At 44.7% G+C, this 17,208-nt stretch overlaps 1 protein-coding gene across 1 annotated transcript in view; it reads right to left on the minus strand.

Annotated features, from left to right (window-relative positions):
• PLCE1 (phospholipase C epsilon 1) overlaps nt 1-17,208 on the minus strand; it is a 308,646-nt gene that overhangs the window by 91,271 nt on the left and 200,167 nt on the right. Inside the window, exon 4 of the mRNA XM_057737203.1 lies at nt 4,732-4,877. Coding sequence (XP_057593186.1) covers nt 4,732-4,877 — 146 coding nt within the window. The remainder of the gene's footprint in view (nt 1-4,731; nt 4,878-17,208) is intronic.

The following is a 17,208-nucleotide window of genomic DNA, read 5'->3' on the forward strand; positions in this document are numbered from 1 at the left end:
TCTTCTGGTTTCCCCAAAGTGAAACTTCCTGGGTAATGTGGTTTCTACAAATATTTATGGAGGGTCGCCCACAGAAAACGTGTTCCCTCCATGTCTCTTGATCTTTTAAATGTTATAGGATTAGGCCAGTCTCGCAGTGATACCCACGAGGCCAGTTTTGGCCTCTTCTGTTAAACTGCTCCTACTGAATCCAGCTCTGACATTGTCACTGGTCTGTCTTGAGGGACATTATCTTAAAGTATTATTTGCAGCACAGGATGTTAAATGAGACTTTTCCTATTTGCAATTGCTGCTGAGAACAACAGCTGATACCGAACCCCACCTTCTAAAGGGAGGCAGTGGGTTGTCACCAGGACACCCAAACTGCTCTGCCCTCAGAGGTCTCCCACCCTCCATCAGCAGAGGTACTGGGTCTGAGCAGCCATGTGGGGAATGCTTCTTTGGAGAGGGCTGTCAGGGCACCACACGTGAGAAGGAGGAAATCGCCCCAAGGGCAGGGGCTTCAAGGAACTCCATGGAGAGGCTGACCCGTATCCTGCAGTCTGTTGATCGGAGACTGACTGACGTATGACTTGCCTGGGGAAATCTAAGGACGAGAGGCTGCCTTGAGGGCAACATGAGGGAGAAGGTTCCAGTGGGCATGTCTTGCATGTGCAGTCTGGGCTGGCAAAGCACTGGGTGGTTCTGTGAGTCAGGAATGGATACTGAGAGGCAGTGAGGCCTGAATTATCTTGAAAGGCTAGCCTCCAAATGAGGTGGCCCTAGTGGAAAGGGTCTGTGAAGGTGAGCGAGCACTAGGTGGTTGGCCAGGCCAGGGGTGTACTGCCCTTTACCAGGTTGTGGTGCAGAGAGGTCGCTATGGGACAGGGAGTGGGGGAAGGTAGGGCAGGTGACTAGGAAGTAGCCCTAAAACCACCCCACATGGCTCTCTGTGGGGGCTCCTAGGCCAGATCACAGCTGCCCCAGCCAAGCGAGACGGGCTCCCTTTGCCCCTCCTCCCGTCTGCTCTCTTCTGCTGCCCATTTTTTCTACAGGGACGCTGAGTTGGAGGGAGAGGGAGAGAAAAGATAAACCGTATCTTCCCACCCTACTGCAGCTTTCCGAGACTCACTGGGCTGGAAAACTTGGGGAAAGGGGAAAGCTTTAAATGAGAAGTTGAAGTTTTGATTTATATCAGACTGGGTTAAAATGTCATTATGTCATATCTAAGTTATCCCAAAGACATCAAGAAGGACAACATGACAAACACTCACGCATCAATCTCTCAGTTTAAAAAAATAAAGCATTAATTATACGGTTGAGGCCCCCGCTGACTCCTCCACGAGCATGTCCTCCTCCCTCCCTCAGCACAGGGGACCACGACTGTGACTTTAGTGCTCTCCTTCCCTTACAAGTCCTGATACTTGCCCAACACAGGCAGATATTGCTAAGCCATTTGTAGAATTGTGCATTTTTAAACTGTATACAAGTGGCATCACGCTGTAGGTACTCCTGGGCAACCTGCTTTGGTGGCACTGTCGTACGACTCTGAGGTTCACTCACACTCATGGGCGTAGGTGACCGAGACTGCTTATTAATCACACAAGTGACCAGGAAAGACACAGGGTCCCCCGAGGTATGTTCCAGTGTTGGGGGAAGGAGAGCCAACTGGCAGGTTTGAAAGACAGTGAAGTCAGAAAAATAAAACTGTCTCCTGATTTCACCCCACTAAGTTCAGCTTGTCCTACAACTAGTTCCTTATAAGGTGGCGAGAATCCTTTTGTGGGCATGGAGTGGAGGTTTAAATAAATGAAGTGAATACCTGAATGAGCCTTGGTTCTCATTATTTAATCATCCTTCTTTCCTTGAGTAATGGAGCAGTTATTGTATGTTGGGGAACAAAAGACAAACCTCAGCAAGGATCAATGATCCTTTGTTAGACTGAGAATTGACACTTAAAAAACCTTTATTTCTTTTTCTGATTATGAAGGTACTAGGCACTCAGCATAGATGATCTGGAAGATACCAAAATTATAGAAAATCCACACATAGTTCTTCCGTCCACAGACAACATTAGGTATATTTCCTTCTAGTATTTATTCTATTTGTGTCTTTCTGGTCTAAGTATTTTATAAACTTTGTTGTATAAATATTGCTGAGGTTATTAAGTACAGACAGCTTTGTTCCCAGGTAGTTTCATGTATTATATGTTACTTGTTTTCCAATGATATTAAAATTTTTTTATAAACATCATTTTTGGCGGCTAAATAATATTGCATTGTATAAAGGCACTATTTCCTTCCTTTTTGGTATTGTTCATTTGAGTTATGTTATTTTATTATTTTAAAATTGAGGTGTAGTTGACATTTGGGTAACTTTATATTGACATTAAAACTGAGTAAATATTGTTATATATAAATCTTTGTACTTCTAATTGTTTCCTGTAAACAGCTGAGAATTTAGTTTGAGGAAGCAAAATGTACCAAGTCTGCAGAAAAGCAGTCACTTAACAATAAGGTTGTGCTCCCTTCCCATCTAATTGTTTTTAAAATAAAAATCTTCAGTTATCTTGGTATAGTTCAATTACTTGTAATTTAATATCTTCAAACCTGAAAGTACACACGAGCTTTTCCTCCACAATCCTTCCATCATAAGGACATCTAGCAACTTACCTCCAGCCAAAGAGCTATTAAACCTGGTATTTTTACCCATGTATTTGTATAGATCGGTTCAGTTTTAAGCCAAATATAGGAGCACGAAATTAGGTAGCAGTGGGTCTGGAGTACCCAAAACTTAGTGGTGAGGTTTAGCTGGTTTGAGGTTATTTCTCATCTAAGAAAGAATTACCTGGCTCTATGGACTTCTTGGATTTTGAATTCAAACTAAGCTGGGTCTAAAAGTCACATTCACGCAAGGCCTACATGTGTCATTCTGAGGCCATTCTTGTATCAAGAGAATCTCGAATACATGGTATGTGGCAGCCAACCTCCAAAGATCCACACGTCTTGCTGCAGTGTGGTCCCCACACATGATGAATCAGTGCTGGTCCTATGTGACCAGTACAATATGGCAGAAGCAACAGTGTGTGACTCCTGAGGCCAGGACATAAAAGGCACTGTGGCTTCTGCCTTGCTCTTTTGGGTTGTTCACTGTGGACAGAGCCAGCTGCCAAGCTGTGAGGACAGTGACATCCAAAAGAGAGCAAGTGAAGTCCCCAGACAATGATGGGCACCGGATTGCCAGTCAAACACAGAAGGATAAGCATCGTTAAAATAGAACTATTTTATCATAATATGGTCATTCTTTTTTTTTTTCCTTTAAGAAAGGTAACACAGATTCTTTGTAGAAAATTTATTACAAAGAGAACCAAATCATCTGGATAAAGCTTCCTATTCTCCAAGTATTTTTCCTATGTTTCCTTCTTTTGAGCTATGCTTGGTGCATTTGTATGACCATTTTAAATGCCAATGACATGATCATTTGAGTTTATTCTTAGTTGAGAAAGTTCAAAAGGACAAAAAAATTTCCAACTCAGAATTTTTCTCTCCACCCTCAACCCTGAGTCCCTATGTAGGGCTTGGAGAATCAAAGAAAAACCCCGAAATGTTATGAAGCAAGATCTACTTGTAGATCTATTTATAGACTTATAGAACCCTCACTGGGACAGTGAATTTCAGACAACAATAGCAACAATAACAGGTTCTCTTTCTGGAACCTTACTACATGCCAGACACACATACTCAACACTTTACATTGTCACATTAAATCCTACATAAAGGGATAGGTGCTTTTCATTATTGTCCCTATTTACAGATGAAGAAACTGAAGCTCTATGAGGTCGAGTAAATTGCCCAGATCACACAACTATTTCATGGGTGAGCCAGGATTTGATTCTCTCTTATTCTAATTTGACCATTCATACTCTTCTTCCTCATACCACACTTTCACCCACAAGAGTGAGGAGCAGCTACTTTGTGCAAGGTAACTGAAGCTTAAAGGGAATAGGCAGGAGGCTTTATTGACAGAATGGTAATCTTGTTATTAGCTTGATGGAGAAGGCATAAGAGCAGGATATCACAGAGGTTAAGGGCATGGGCTCTGAAATCAAGGTGGCCTGCATTCACATCCCGGCCATGCCAGGTGACCTTGGGTGAAGACCTAATTTCTTCTTACCTTAGTTAGAAGTTTCTTCTTTTGTATGGTGTGGGAATAATAATAGTATCTACCTCAAAAAACTGTTCTGAGAATTAAAAGATTTAATGTATGGAACATGCTTAGTGCAATGCTTGACACACAGTAAGTGTTCAATAAAAATGAGAGCTAACATTATTCAACGGTTATTATCAATGTTAGCTGCTGTTATCGCTAAGGGAAGTCAGTGGCTGGGAACTTATAGTGCTGGTGTAATTTGTAAGGCAGAGGTGGGAAGAGATAGGTAATAGTGGGGCTTACAGGGAGGCAGGGGAAGAGAGGGGTCAGTGATGGGGTTGATGGAGTTATGCTATCAGATACTCAGCTTGGCCAAGAGCATGGGATCAGAGCAGACACAGTGAACTAGGATTGTGACTGCTGAATTCTGCAGCATCTTCCAGGGACAAGGACTGTGGTGCTAGCAGAGGATAATATATTTCCCCCAAATAATCACTACCAATTGCCTAATTTGGGTAAATGTGCTCACCCGGGTAATCAATTCTGTGCCATTCAGCTGGAAGGAGGGAATCCCCAGAGAACCCTATTCCCCACTGCCCATACCTGAGGCCGGCCAAGAACTCCATGACGGCGTTGTAGTTGCCCATGTTCCAGCAGCATTTGGCCACGTGCACCAAGTACGAGAAGACTTCCCGCTTCTCCTCCATGGAGCCTGCTGTGAGGATCAGCCACGTCACCCAGGAGCTCACCTGCAGGATGCAGAGAGGGGCCTCCGCTGAAACCATGCCCTGGAAGCCTCATACGTACTTGTTCATAAGAGACTGAATTGAAGCTCTGGCTCCATCACTGCTGTGCAATGGGATTAACCTCTCTGTATTCTTCTTCTTCTTCTTTAAAATGAGGCTGAAAGGTAATTCACACAGTCCCTTTTCATCTATGGAATTTCCTGATGCCATAAGAAAATAACGCCCAAGGACCATTACGATTTGAATGTATTTGACTGAAGGAGCGAGAAGAAATGCAATCAATCCACTTAGCCCGTAAATGAAAGTCCATTTGTCAAATAGTAAAATGCATAACATTAAATGAAAAAATGCAAAAAAATTTTTTGAACTATCTTTCACAAATGCAATATCTATTATGCTCCTCAAATGACTAAATAATAGAACCAATACAGCACTTATGTAACTATTCTAAACACTTCATATGTGTTAACTCATGTATCTCTCACAACCATCCTACGAGTCAGGAACTCAGATTATGCTCATTCTATAGATGAGGAAACTGAAGGACAAAGGGCCTAAGAGACATGCCCAAGGTTCCCAACCAACAGGTGGCAAAGCCTGCATTTGAACTGAAGTGTGAGCCCCGGAGGTGTCACTATTAACCACTCACTAAATGCCTAAAGTATATAGTGTTCTCCTGATCTAGACTTGAATTTAGTCTAATGTGAATTGTCTTTTCTACCACACAGACTAGAGTATAATATTTAATAATAATCTACTACGACAGTCCCCCCTTTATGGTATGCAGCCTTAAAATCCTTGGCTTAATCTCTAAGATTATTTTGCTGCTACCTATACTTTGGTGCTTGGACACTGGTGTTCACTTAAGTTACCTTCTCCATCCTGGCTAAGGTCTGGGCTGATAAGTTCCATTGTTAATAGAACAAAGCTTTGGTCTTGACCCCACATGGCCCATTAATCGCACTTGGTTCAGCAACGGTGCTGAACTTGGGGAGCAACTAATTTCCCTGGCTTGAGTGAGAGTGAAGCCTGAACAGAGAAGCTTGCAGGGAAAAAAGAGTTCAAGGTCTAAGGCAACCACTTCCCTGACTCCCTCCCTCCACATAAAATGAGAAGAATGAATGGCATTTAGTGCTGGCAGCAACCTAACAGGGCAGTCCAACCCCATTCTTCTAGATCAAGAATCCAAGGCTCATGGGAGAAATGACTTGCCAAGGTCATAATTCTTGTTGATGTCAAAACTAGGACTCCCAGGCTGGTGCTCTTTCATCTGATGAAGGGTAGCGAGTTTTTGTAAGCTTGGCACTGGTAGGTCATTCTAAGCACTCAATAAGAAATGCACATTTGAAGAAAGAGATGGACTCAAAGGAGAAGGTACCAAGGAGAGTACCAAAAAATGATTAAAAAAAATGAGAAAAGCAGAACAGAAGAGATCGATGCTAACATGTCTTTCTTCTCCCTACATAGAAACAAATAGGGAAACAGCAACAGACAGTTTCAGTGCTAAAGCAGGGTTCTACTCTGGTACCCTCCAGGAGCACTGCAGTAATAATTTGTCTCTCTCCTTCCAAAACTGACTGAAGCAAAAAGTGATGGGCCACCTGCCATCCCTGAGTCCAGCCTCAGCCCAGTGGGCTCTGAGCAGGCACCACCACTCTTCCACCTGCTCTGGACTTGGCTGAGCTCTCGTGAAATAACAGGAGAACAGATCTGGAACCAGACCCCCAGGACAAGTCCAGGTCATCCTGCAAGGAATTAAGAGCCTCTTGGAAGAAGATAACCATTCGTTTGATCTCCTGGGACTGCTTTGAGGGCACAGGAGTCCTCTATGATTCCCAGAATCAACCCCTGTCCTGCAGCTGTGAGCAATCCCTGGCTCACTGTCTCCAAGCCTTGTCCCTTCACCTGGCTACTCAGTTAAAAGTGACCTTTGTGAAACTCTGGCTCTCTAGACCAAGACATTATTGTGCCAGTAAAGACTGAATGTCATTGATGCTTCCAACCAATTCTTCCTTTGGTGTGATTAGCTTTTGATAAGCCCTATTCTGCTCTAAGAAATCATCAGAAAACACTCAGAATCACTACATCATTGACTCTGAGCTAGAAATTCAAATCCATTTATTTAAAATAAAAATAAAGTCCTGAAAAGTTAAAATGGTTCTTTTTAACTTTTAATCACCCAATGCATTAGTTCTTGGGGCCTCTGGCTATATTCTTTCTATGGCTTTAGCTCCTTTCCTGTTGAGATTGATGGCATATCAGTGTCTCTGCAAAGTCTCTGTTCTTTCAGGCTATTCTGGTACCACACAGCAACTTATTAGTGCAGTGACCTGAAAGAGTTAATACATCTTCCCCTGGAAAGACCTGCTTCACAGAGCAGGCACAGACCACCACGTGGTTTGTGCCTCAATCTTGATCACACATCCAGATTTATTTCCTATCGGTCAAATCTTTTTCCATATACTTTCCCACAATGCTAGGAAAAAATAGCGATACCATATTTCACATGGAAACCTAATTTAAACCAACTGTTCTATCTCTAAGTGTGGGTCCCCAGGGCTTGGTGATTGAGATTATGTAAGCACTGTTATCATAAACACACACACACACCCCCCAACATCTGCTTACAGACTTCAGGGACAATTCTTACTGTGGCCTAATGTATTCATAATTCCACGGGCATTAAGTAATGAGAGCATCACCACTAATTATAAAAAAATAAATGACACAAAAAGGAAACAAGCATTATAAAAAATAAATGACACAAAAAGGAAACAAGCATTCAGGGATGTAGTCCAAAGCATAAACACGGTCATATTTACTAAGTGGACAACAGAATGTGTTGCCAATCCAGAAAGAATTTCAGGACACTGAAACCACACAGGAAAACACACAAATCGCACACGTGTACAGTGTTACGACTCAAACTTAGGGAACAGTCCTAGAGCTGAAAGGTGTTAAATGTGGCAGCTTGTTTTGCCTTATTTCAATGGTCAGCACAGCATAAAGAGGGAATCTGGCCCCAGTCCAATTCTTGAAGCGTCCCTCCCAGGGGCTCTGTGCTTACCCTGATCCCCTCCTACATGCCTACGACTCCTCCACAATTGTTTTTTCTTTTTTTTCCTTCCTTCTCAGGCCTTTCTCAGTACTCTGAGGTCCAGCCAAAGTGAACAGCTTGCTTTCCCTTCTCATATCAAATGCCTTACTGGTATCACACAAGCTCAGCTTGGGAGGAATGGTCTTGCTCCATTCAAAATGACCTTTCCCTGGTCCACTGTGTCTTGCCTGTGTCCTCTGTAAAGCCAGATCCTTACCTTGGCCCTTGAGGCCCCTGTCTGTTCTCCAGTCTCACCTCGGCTCTCCCCACACCCCTGCTTTTAGGGAGGTGATCCAGGCATTTCCCACCTTAGGGATCTTGTACTGGTTGTTCGTTCTATGGGAAAGCCACCTCCTCACCGCCTCCACCCACCCCGCCTTTGATTTAGGTAATGTTGACTCATCCTTTGGGCAGAACTGTGCTTAGACCTGCAGTCGGACTCCCTGCCCGCACCCTGCACTACAGAGGCCCAGGCTGGCCCGCATCCAGCTGTGCCCCCTCCGTAGACTGAGAAGCCTGTGGGAGGAGGGAGGAGGTCTGTACACCTCCAGATCACTCACCTCTGCAGACCCGGGATTCCCATTCCTCTGTGCAAACAGCCCACTTCCAGGCCAGCAAGGGCCTGTTATCTATTGATCAATACATCAGTCCTCCTAAGGACAGATCACAGCGCTAGGCCTGGAGGCTGGCCAAGGGGGGAGGGTGGTGAATGGATGGAGTTTATACCTGAGGCCTGAGGTGTCCACATGATACAGGCATAGGAGCCAGGATGGAAAGAGAGGTGGGCGGGCCACAGGCGGGGCTTCCTTTGTACTTTGTCCTGACTCCCCTAAAGTGAGGGGCAGGGCTGCCTTTAGGAATCTGACGAAAGCCTCACTGTCATGAGGAGGCCCGCCTGCCCTGACGTCCCAGCTGGGCTGGGTCCACACGCTGTGCGTTATGTGATGCCCCAGACTCCCTGCGCAGCCACCACCGCGTGCCCCAAAAGGTTGACATCGTGGCTGACATCTCACCAGCAGCAGAGCCCACTGTAAGTGCTCAAGGAGAGTCTATGAATGAATGCATGTGACCTCCCCTGGGAACACCCTACTGATGGCTCACCTAGCACCCCACATGCAACTTCCTCCTACTTCTCTTCCACTGAATGTCGGACCTTGAGTCCCACATCACGTCTGCACTTGGATTCCCACAGCTGCGTGGATTTGCTTCTGGCTTATTTTTGTTATATTTGTGTGCCTGCCTTTTTCACATGGGTCTGTTTTGTCTCCCCCGCCAGACCTTAAGTCCTCGAGGGCAGAGACCATCTTTCCCACATCCCCAGTGTGGGGATGCTCGGTGCCCCTGACCGGCAGGCAGGCCACTCAGAGTCCCAGGAGGCTGTGGGCAGAGAGGATTCTCAGCCTTCAAACGACCAGAGATTATATTTGGGAAAAGGCCCGAACACTTCCTACTGCTGTTCCCAGGTCCAGAAAAAGGGGACAAATGACTTCCTGCCAAAAAGTTTTTTTGAATATACTGAGTAGAAGCTTTCATAGAAAGATGATCCTTTGTAATTGGTATCTGGTCACCCTCATGGCTACGTCCAGGCTCAAATGGTGAAATCTAAAGAAGGCAATGAAAGTCTGTCTAGACAAAGCTCCTCTGAAGTGGGTTGTGTGCAGATCTATACCTGCCCTCCATGGAGCTTTACTAGAACAAGCCTTGAACTAGAGCATGTGGCATGTACACGCAGGCAACATATTCTCACACACACACACACACATACACACACACACACACACACACACACACACACACGTGCGCGCGCCCCTGCCTAGGCAGCACTCGTCACAAAGTGGAGCACCGGCATCAGAATCTCCAGTGGTGGTAGGGTGTTTCTTCAAATGCAAATTGCGAGGCTTCATCCAGGCCCAGAAACCAGACTCTCTAGGTGTGCAGCCCAGGAATCTGCATTTTCAGATAACTCCCTGGTGCTCTTATACACAGTTCCGTTGAGAGCTATTCCGGCGGTTTAGCATCCCTTCCTGCGCCCCAAGCCTCGGGTCAGGAAAGCATCGCTTCTGTAGTACCTGTCCAATACTATAAGTCACCACCTCTGTGACTGCACTTGAGACTGGGGCTGTGCTCGTCTGGAACTCGGAAGGAGGAGCCGGCAGGAGCTAGCATAACCTAGTGGTGGGAGCGTGGGCACTGGAGTTGAGTGGACCTGCATTCAACTCCCAGATCCACTGTTACCTTGTGCAGGTCCCTGAGCAAGCAACCTACCCTGTCCGAACCTCCATTCCCTTTTCAGTAAGAGGGGAATAATAATACTTACCCCATAAAATCATTGTCAGGGTGAACCTGAAGATTGTATCTAAGATCTCAACGTGATGCTCAGTGTGCAGTTAAGGACTCAACAGATGTTTACTACTGTGGCCACCTGCTGCTTCTACAACTACTATTAATATCCCTATGTGAGTTGTAGAGAAGCTGAATTCCAGGAAGTAAGAGCAAAGAAACCCAGAAGAGAGGAGTCTCTAAGTCCCACTTCCTAACTACTTGGAAGAAAGCAGCCCAAGGCTGCACCAGGAAGAATCTGTGGTTGCCTTAAGAAGGTTTTGTGCCCCAAGCACGAGCCTGTCCTAAAAGGATACCTCACATATTTCCTGTTCTCTGAAGGCTTCTCTGACTGCTCATTAGGAATGAAATACCCATTTTTTTTGCTATTTAAATTGCCCAATCCCATTTACATATGTAGATATCTATATTTGTATAGGTGTATTGATAGTACCTTGTCCTAAACCAATCTCCCCTGAGTGTGAGCTTCTTGAAGCAGAGGCCAGGACTTTTTCGTGCTGGGGGGTCTCATATTGAGGATGCAGTGGCCAGCCAGTTACACATGCCCAGGCATCCTCCTTGACATGAAGTAAGTGTAGAAGAGTCTCTCCAACTCCTGGCCCTGCTTTGCGTGGTTCCGCCATGACTTTGTTTAGGAGAGACTCAGAGGGAAAAAAGAAGGCACCTGAAGGTGACTTCTGGAGAAGCCCTAAACACATCCTGGAGTATACCCTTTCCTCTTCCCCTCAAATTGCTTGAAAGTTGTCCACAGAACAAACTCTAAACCTCTCTCTTTTTTGGCCTTCAAGCCTGGTACCATCTGGTCTAAATTTATCCCTCCAGCATTAATCTCCACTGTTGCCCATCATGCATCTGTCTGACATTGCAATCCTACTACATTTTGTACCACTGCCTATTCTCTGCCCATTCCCATCTCTGTGGTATTATTTAATCTGTTCCTTGTGTCGTGAATATAGGGGATTTGGTGTTTATTTCCCTCTGCCTGTCCCACATCTCTTAGCTGAATCACCTTTCCCCCATCCCAGTCTATACAGATTACTTGAAGCTGCCCCTCTCCCGCCTTTCAGTCCGGCCACAGTGATTTGTTTAAAGATGGGTATGTGACCCAAGCCAGGCCGACCAGAGCTCTCCTTGAGTCTTCTGCTGAAACTATCAGAAAAAGAAACACAACCTTCTCACTGGAGTCATAAACTTCAAAGGTAGGAGCCTGGAGCCATCAACCGCTGCCTTTGCCACAATATCAGGGAAGCCTGCCTGAGGATGAAGCCAACACAAAAGAAAGATGAAAGTGGATTTCTGAGGATATTGGCAGACCTAGATCCAGCCATACTTGAAGCCCTGTGAAGATTCCATTTATAAATGAAAAAATTCCCTGATTTTGTTTAAGCAGGTTGCTGCTGCTGTTAACTTGAGGTGCTGTTCACTTACAATGGAAAAGAAAAATCCTTGACCCTTTTCATCAGAGGACCCTCTTTATCAGGTTACCCTCTATCTTCCAACAAACACTTACTGAATATTTACTGCATAGTATACCATGTAGGATACTAGTAAACAGGACAAATATGGTACCTGGCCATGGGGAGCTTGGAGCCTTGTGGGGGAAAATAACATAAACAAGGAATTAAATAATATGTTGTGTGGTTGACATTACGGTTGGGTAAGTACAGGGCCAACTTTACCCATTTCCATGCTACCATCTTTGGAGGTCCGGTCTTTTTACCACTCCTTGGTCCCAGTCGCCCTCCCAAAGCACTTTATTTATATCTCTATAGCAGGGCTTATTCTTTCCACAAACAGTTATTGCATGCCTGTGAATTTGCCAGGAACTATGAGAGGCATGGTGGCAGGAGAGGTTGGAGCAAGTATGAGAAAAGTAAGTTAGCATGCTCTGCATTGCAGTGAAGTCAACTGTATATATGTTCACCTTCTCTAAACTCTCAGCTCCTTGAGAAGAGAGATTCTATCACCCTGGCCATCCTTCTGTTGTTTGCAGAATGTCTTCCCTGTAGTTTGTAAAAGATAACTGTTTATTCTCAAATTCCTCAACGAAAAATTCCCTACATACTCAGAAATTAGGGTCTAAATTCATTAGAATTATTTACTGTTTTTTAAAAACATTGTCTTTTATTTTGCTTCAATTTAACTAACGTGTAACATAAGTTACATGTGAATATTCCCAAGATGTGAACTCCAGAAGCTTTGATAAGTCCTCAATTCCACATGACATACTTAATTTAAACTGCTTTTTTGTATAAATAATAAAGTTATTAAAAGTTCTGAAAATGTTTTGCTGTTCCACTCTTTGTGATACTACATAACTTTTTAAAAATTGAGGTATAATTGACATATAACATTATATTAGTTTCAGGTGTACAACATAATGATTCAATACTTATATATATTGGGAAATGATCACCACAATAAGTCCAGTTAGCATCCATCATCACACATAGTTACAAAAAAATTCTTTTTCTTGTAATGAGGATTTTAAGATCTCCTCTCTCAGCAACTTTTAATTATGCAATATAGCATTGTTAATTATAGTCACCATGCTGTATATTATACCCTCATGACAATTATTTTATAATTGTAAGTTTGTACATTTTGATCCCCTTCATTCATTCCCCCCACCCACCCCTCCACCCACCCCTGGCCACCAATCTGTTCTCTGTGTCTGTGAGTTTGATTTTTTGTTTCGTTTTGCTTTGCTTTAAATTCTACATATAAGTGAGATCATAAGGTAGTTCTCTTTCTCTGACTTATTTCATTTAGCATAACGCCCTTGAGGTCCATTCACATTCTCCACAAATGACAAGATTTCATTCTTTTGTACGGCTATTTACTATTTTAAAGTCAACCAGGGGAACTATTTTGACTTAGATACACAAATGCCATTTCTAGTTAAATGGACTGCAGAGAATTACAACAGCTGTGCAGTCTGTGTTACCCTCCTCTCTCTTTCCCAAATGGAATGGATCATTCATTCTCAAACCAATTTTTAAGTGGTATTCAAGAGTAAGCCTCATTTCATGCATATTCTCCCCTTTTGTAATAATATTATTGATAGTCCCGGAACAGGGTCTTTGTTATTTCATCCCATTTTAACAATGGGATTAAAACCCATGGCTAGCAGTTTACATGAAACATCCTGATGTAAGTGAGTTGTGAGCTCAGACTATTCTGATCCTATGGCAGGGCCATTTATGAATCAATTTCTTTTCCTCTTTGCATGATTGTAACAATAATACTCATCATTATTATAACTATTATAATAACAACAGCTTCCAGATACTGGGCATGTACTTGTGAGAGAGACATGGCTTATCCCATTTAATCCTCTCAGTCCTACACAGCTGGTACTAACGCTCTCCCTATTTTACAGATGAGGCTGAACAAAGAAATGCCTTAGCAAATTCTATGCGGCGCTCAGCTCCAAGACCTGAGCAGCTAAGTCCCCTCTGCTTTAGAAACAGAATGTTAGCTTTCTGAGAAGTCACAGAGAATGCGGTGCAGGCACTGGCTGCTTGTTCCCCGGTGTTCCTGTCCTGTCACCTGTCTAGAGTTCTAAGTTTTCTTGACATGCAGAATAGGACAGTGTCCTCATGAATTAGATTCTGGAAGTGGAAGGAGCCCTGAGAGAGATCCCATCCTTGCAGCTCACTCATGGGGACAGCTAGATGTCCCAAGCAGAGGTTTGAGAGAGTGTCAGGAGATGCCCCAAGAAATCTGTCCCCGAGTTGCTGCCGCCATTGGAGTGGCCTGCCCGTTCCTCCTGTACCTGCAGCCCCTTCACTCCAGCTACGCTATAGAACTTTCAGCAAATACATACTCACTGAGCGGATCCTTACTGGGTGCCCACCCTTAAGGAGCTCACAGTCCAGGGGGCGCTGCTCTGGGCACTGGGGCACGCAGTGTCCCTGCCTCCCAGGAGATGGTGGCATCTGCACCACCCAGTGTGACGGGTCCTTTCCTGTCTCATCTGTGACCTGGCTCCCATGGGGGCTCTCCTTCACTTCTGCTCACTGGGGATCTCAACTGGGCAGTGCCACTGGGCACTGAGAGGCTGACTCTGAGAGGCTGTGCTTGCCCTTTTCAGACATCAGTGAAACGATAATGATATCAACTCTTAAAGAGTCTTCTTAAATAGATGTTGTTTTAAGTACTTAACATGTATTCATTTAATCCTACAACAACCCAATGAAATATGTCATTATCCCATCTAATACATGAAATGGAAGCACAGAGAGGTTTAGTTACTTGCCCAGTGTCACACAGCAAGTAGGCTGTTGAGGGGGGATCCCAACCCTGGCAGCCCAGGCCCAGAGGCCAGGCTCATAATACTGTCTCTGCAGGCATGAGTCACTTCTTGAATGCTGGTGTTTCTTGGGGCTCTGTCCTTGACCCTTCTTGATCTCTTCTTATGCTACATCCTCTCCCTAGATGATCTCCTTCACTTACATGGTTTCACCCACCTCTCTGCTGCTGTCTCTGCATATCTATCTCTTGTTCTGGATATCTAAGAATTAACTGGGCTTTTCCACCTGGAGGGCACAAGGGCTCCTCAAGCCCACCCTGACCCCAGTCCTTGACTCCTTCACCTTTCATTCTCACATCCAACTGACTGCCAAATAGCCTAGATGTCACCTTCTCAAGGAAGCCTTTCTTGAACCCTCATATGGCTGGCTAATCAAAATTACTTTATCGCTGCACTGTGAATGCTTTCCCCCTGGCCCCTGACCCTGGAATTTGAGCTCCTTGAAGGCATTGTTTTACTCATTTATTTCCCACCACAGGGCCCAGCATGAGTGGTGGGTCCTCGATAACCTCTTATTCTGAGTCACACACAAAGCACAGCAGCCAACTCCCTGTCAGTGCTGCCCTTCTCAGAAGTGTCCAAGGGCCTGAGTTTCCAGAGCCCCATCCTATAATTGCCTGTCTGCTTGCTCTTCACCGGGGAGGCTCAGAGGCTCGTGCTGGAAAAGGTTACTCAGGGAGCCAAGACATAGAAGGCCTGTGAGCAATTGGGCCCATGACTGCAAGATTCCATTTTCCCTAAGAGAACTGGGCATCAGAGAGAGAGAGTAATGATGGCTTTTTCATCTGCTCTGGAAGGAGCTGGGCTCATTCTGAGGTGCCCTGTGTGATGGACAGGAAATGGCACCTGGTAACTTAAGTTCCTCAATGGGGAAACTCGCTGGCCACTGGTCAAGCTGCTTGGAAAAGGGAGAGAGAGAAGGTTGTCTCCCATGGCCACTGAGCAGGTCCAGAGGTTCTGAGACCTGCTGTGAATCACTCTGGGCCCCAGGGCAGGTGGACACCTTCACAGGAAAGGAAAGCTGAGTCCAAGTTACTATTTCACTTGTAGGGCCCAATGGCAAATATTTGCCGATTGCAATGTGGATGGTGAGCAGGTAACAGGAGACCAACAGTTAAACCAATACCAATGATCAGGAAGGAGAGAAGGGAAGGCAATAAAATTGTTTGCATGTGTTGGCCTATGTTGCCCTGAAGACAAGTCTGCGTGATGAAACAAAGGATATTGGCATCCCACCAAGATCAATTACATCCTGCCCTGCTGGACCCTGGTAGATATAATAGATCATTAAGAAGAAGATAATCAGATCTGCCATATGTGCAGTGCATGTGTGTAGGGGTGAGCTTCTGTGAATGAAACTTGCTGGGGGAAAGAATTCTGATGAAAACCAGAATTGTATCTCTTTAGCTCCTCTGCTTCAATGGGAGGTAGGGGTGAGAAGGGAGAACACAGGATTCAGAGCCAAAGAAATGCAGGTTCACTTCTTGGCACTGCTTTTCTCTATTTCTGTGACCTTGAGCAAGTTTTTCTTACCTTCCCTGAGACTCAATTTCTCACCCAGAAAATGTCCTGCCATAAGGAGGGTGTGTGGTAACTAATAAAAGATACAATAAATATATGTAAAGGGCTCTAGTGGTTGGAGCAGAGCACATACTCAATACATGTCAACTAATACTGATAATGAAAAAAAATAATAAGCAGCTCCTTCTTCAAAGTTGTTTCTTTGTGGAAACAATGTTGGCTTTTTTATTACAGTGCTAGCTTCTCTGCTCTGTTTAGCACAGAGGGACTTCCCCAGGAATAAACCCTCAGGAAGAATGATCCTTTGCTTCTTTTAAAGAGGCCAGAAAGGAGAGGGAGAGGGAAGGCAGAAAAGGGGTAAGAAAAAAATTGAGAAAAAAACATATCAATGGAAAGTCTAAGGGGAGTTGGCAGGGAGGAGTGGGAAACAGGAGGTGGGGAAGGAGGGTGTGGTCAAGGGCTGTCTGAGGAAGCGGGGACACGTGGATATGGTTTGGTAGGAGAAGTGCTTAGAAAACGGCAGTGAGTCACAGATAGGTTCTAAAAGGGTAGCTGCCCTGAGACCCCAGAGCCCTTTGTCCAGGAAACATCAGGCTCACTGGACGGCAGTTCCATTTGATTCAGAGTGGAGTTAAACAATAGCATGGGACACTGGCCAGTTTGATATCTTTCTTACTTCGTGAGAAGGTCATCTTTTCTAGGGAAAGAATAGATCCCAATTTCAAATAAAACCCAACAGAGCTGTACATGTAAGGCAAAAATTCTAGGATGTCCAGCACAAAATAAAAGTACTTGGTGTGCCTCCCCAACCACCTAATCTATAAAAATAAACGACTGTCCTGTGATGAGGTCATGTAACTGGTTGAATGGTAACTACCCTGGTGGCGATAAGCAAAGAACCTGAGCCTGACAGCTGAGCGTGTGGAAATTCACTTCGGGAAGCAAACAACTGCCCAGGGGCCTGGCCCCAGCACCTCCGCACTGTACCTGCCACTTCATTTGTCCTGTTTGCTGACTGGCACGCTTCTTCGAGTGTGCCTGTCTCTCTGCAGCCTTAGATT

This window comes from Hippopotamus amphibius, chromosome 5 (genome assembly GCF_030028045.1).
Source record: "Hippopotamus amphibius kiboko isolate mHipAmp2 chromosome 5, mHipAmp2.hap2, whole genome shotgun sequence".
Classification (NCBI taxonomy): Eukaryota; Metazoa; Chordata; class Mammalia; order Artiodactyla; family Hippopotamidae; genus Hippopotamus; species Hippopotamus amphibius.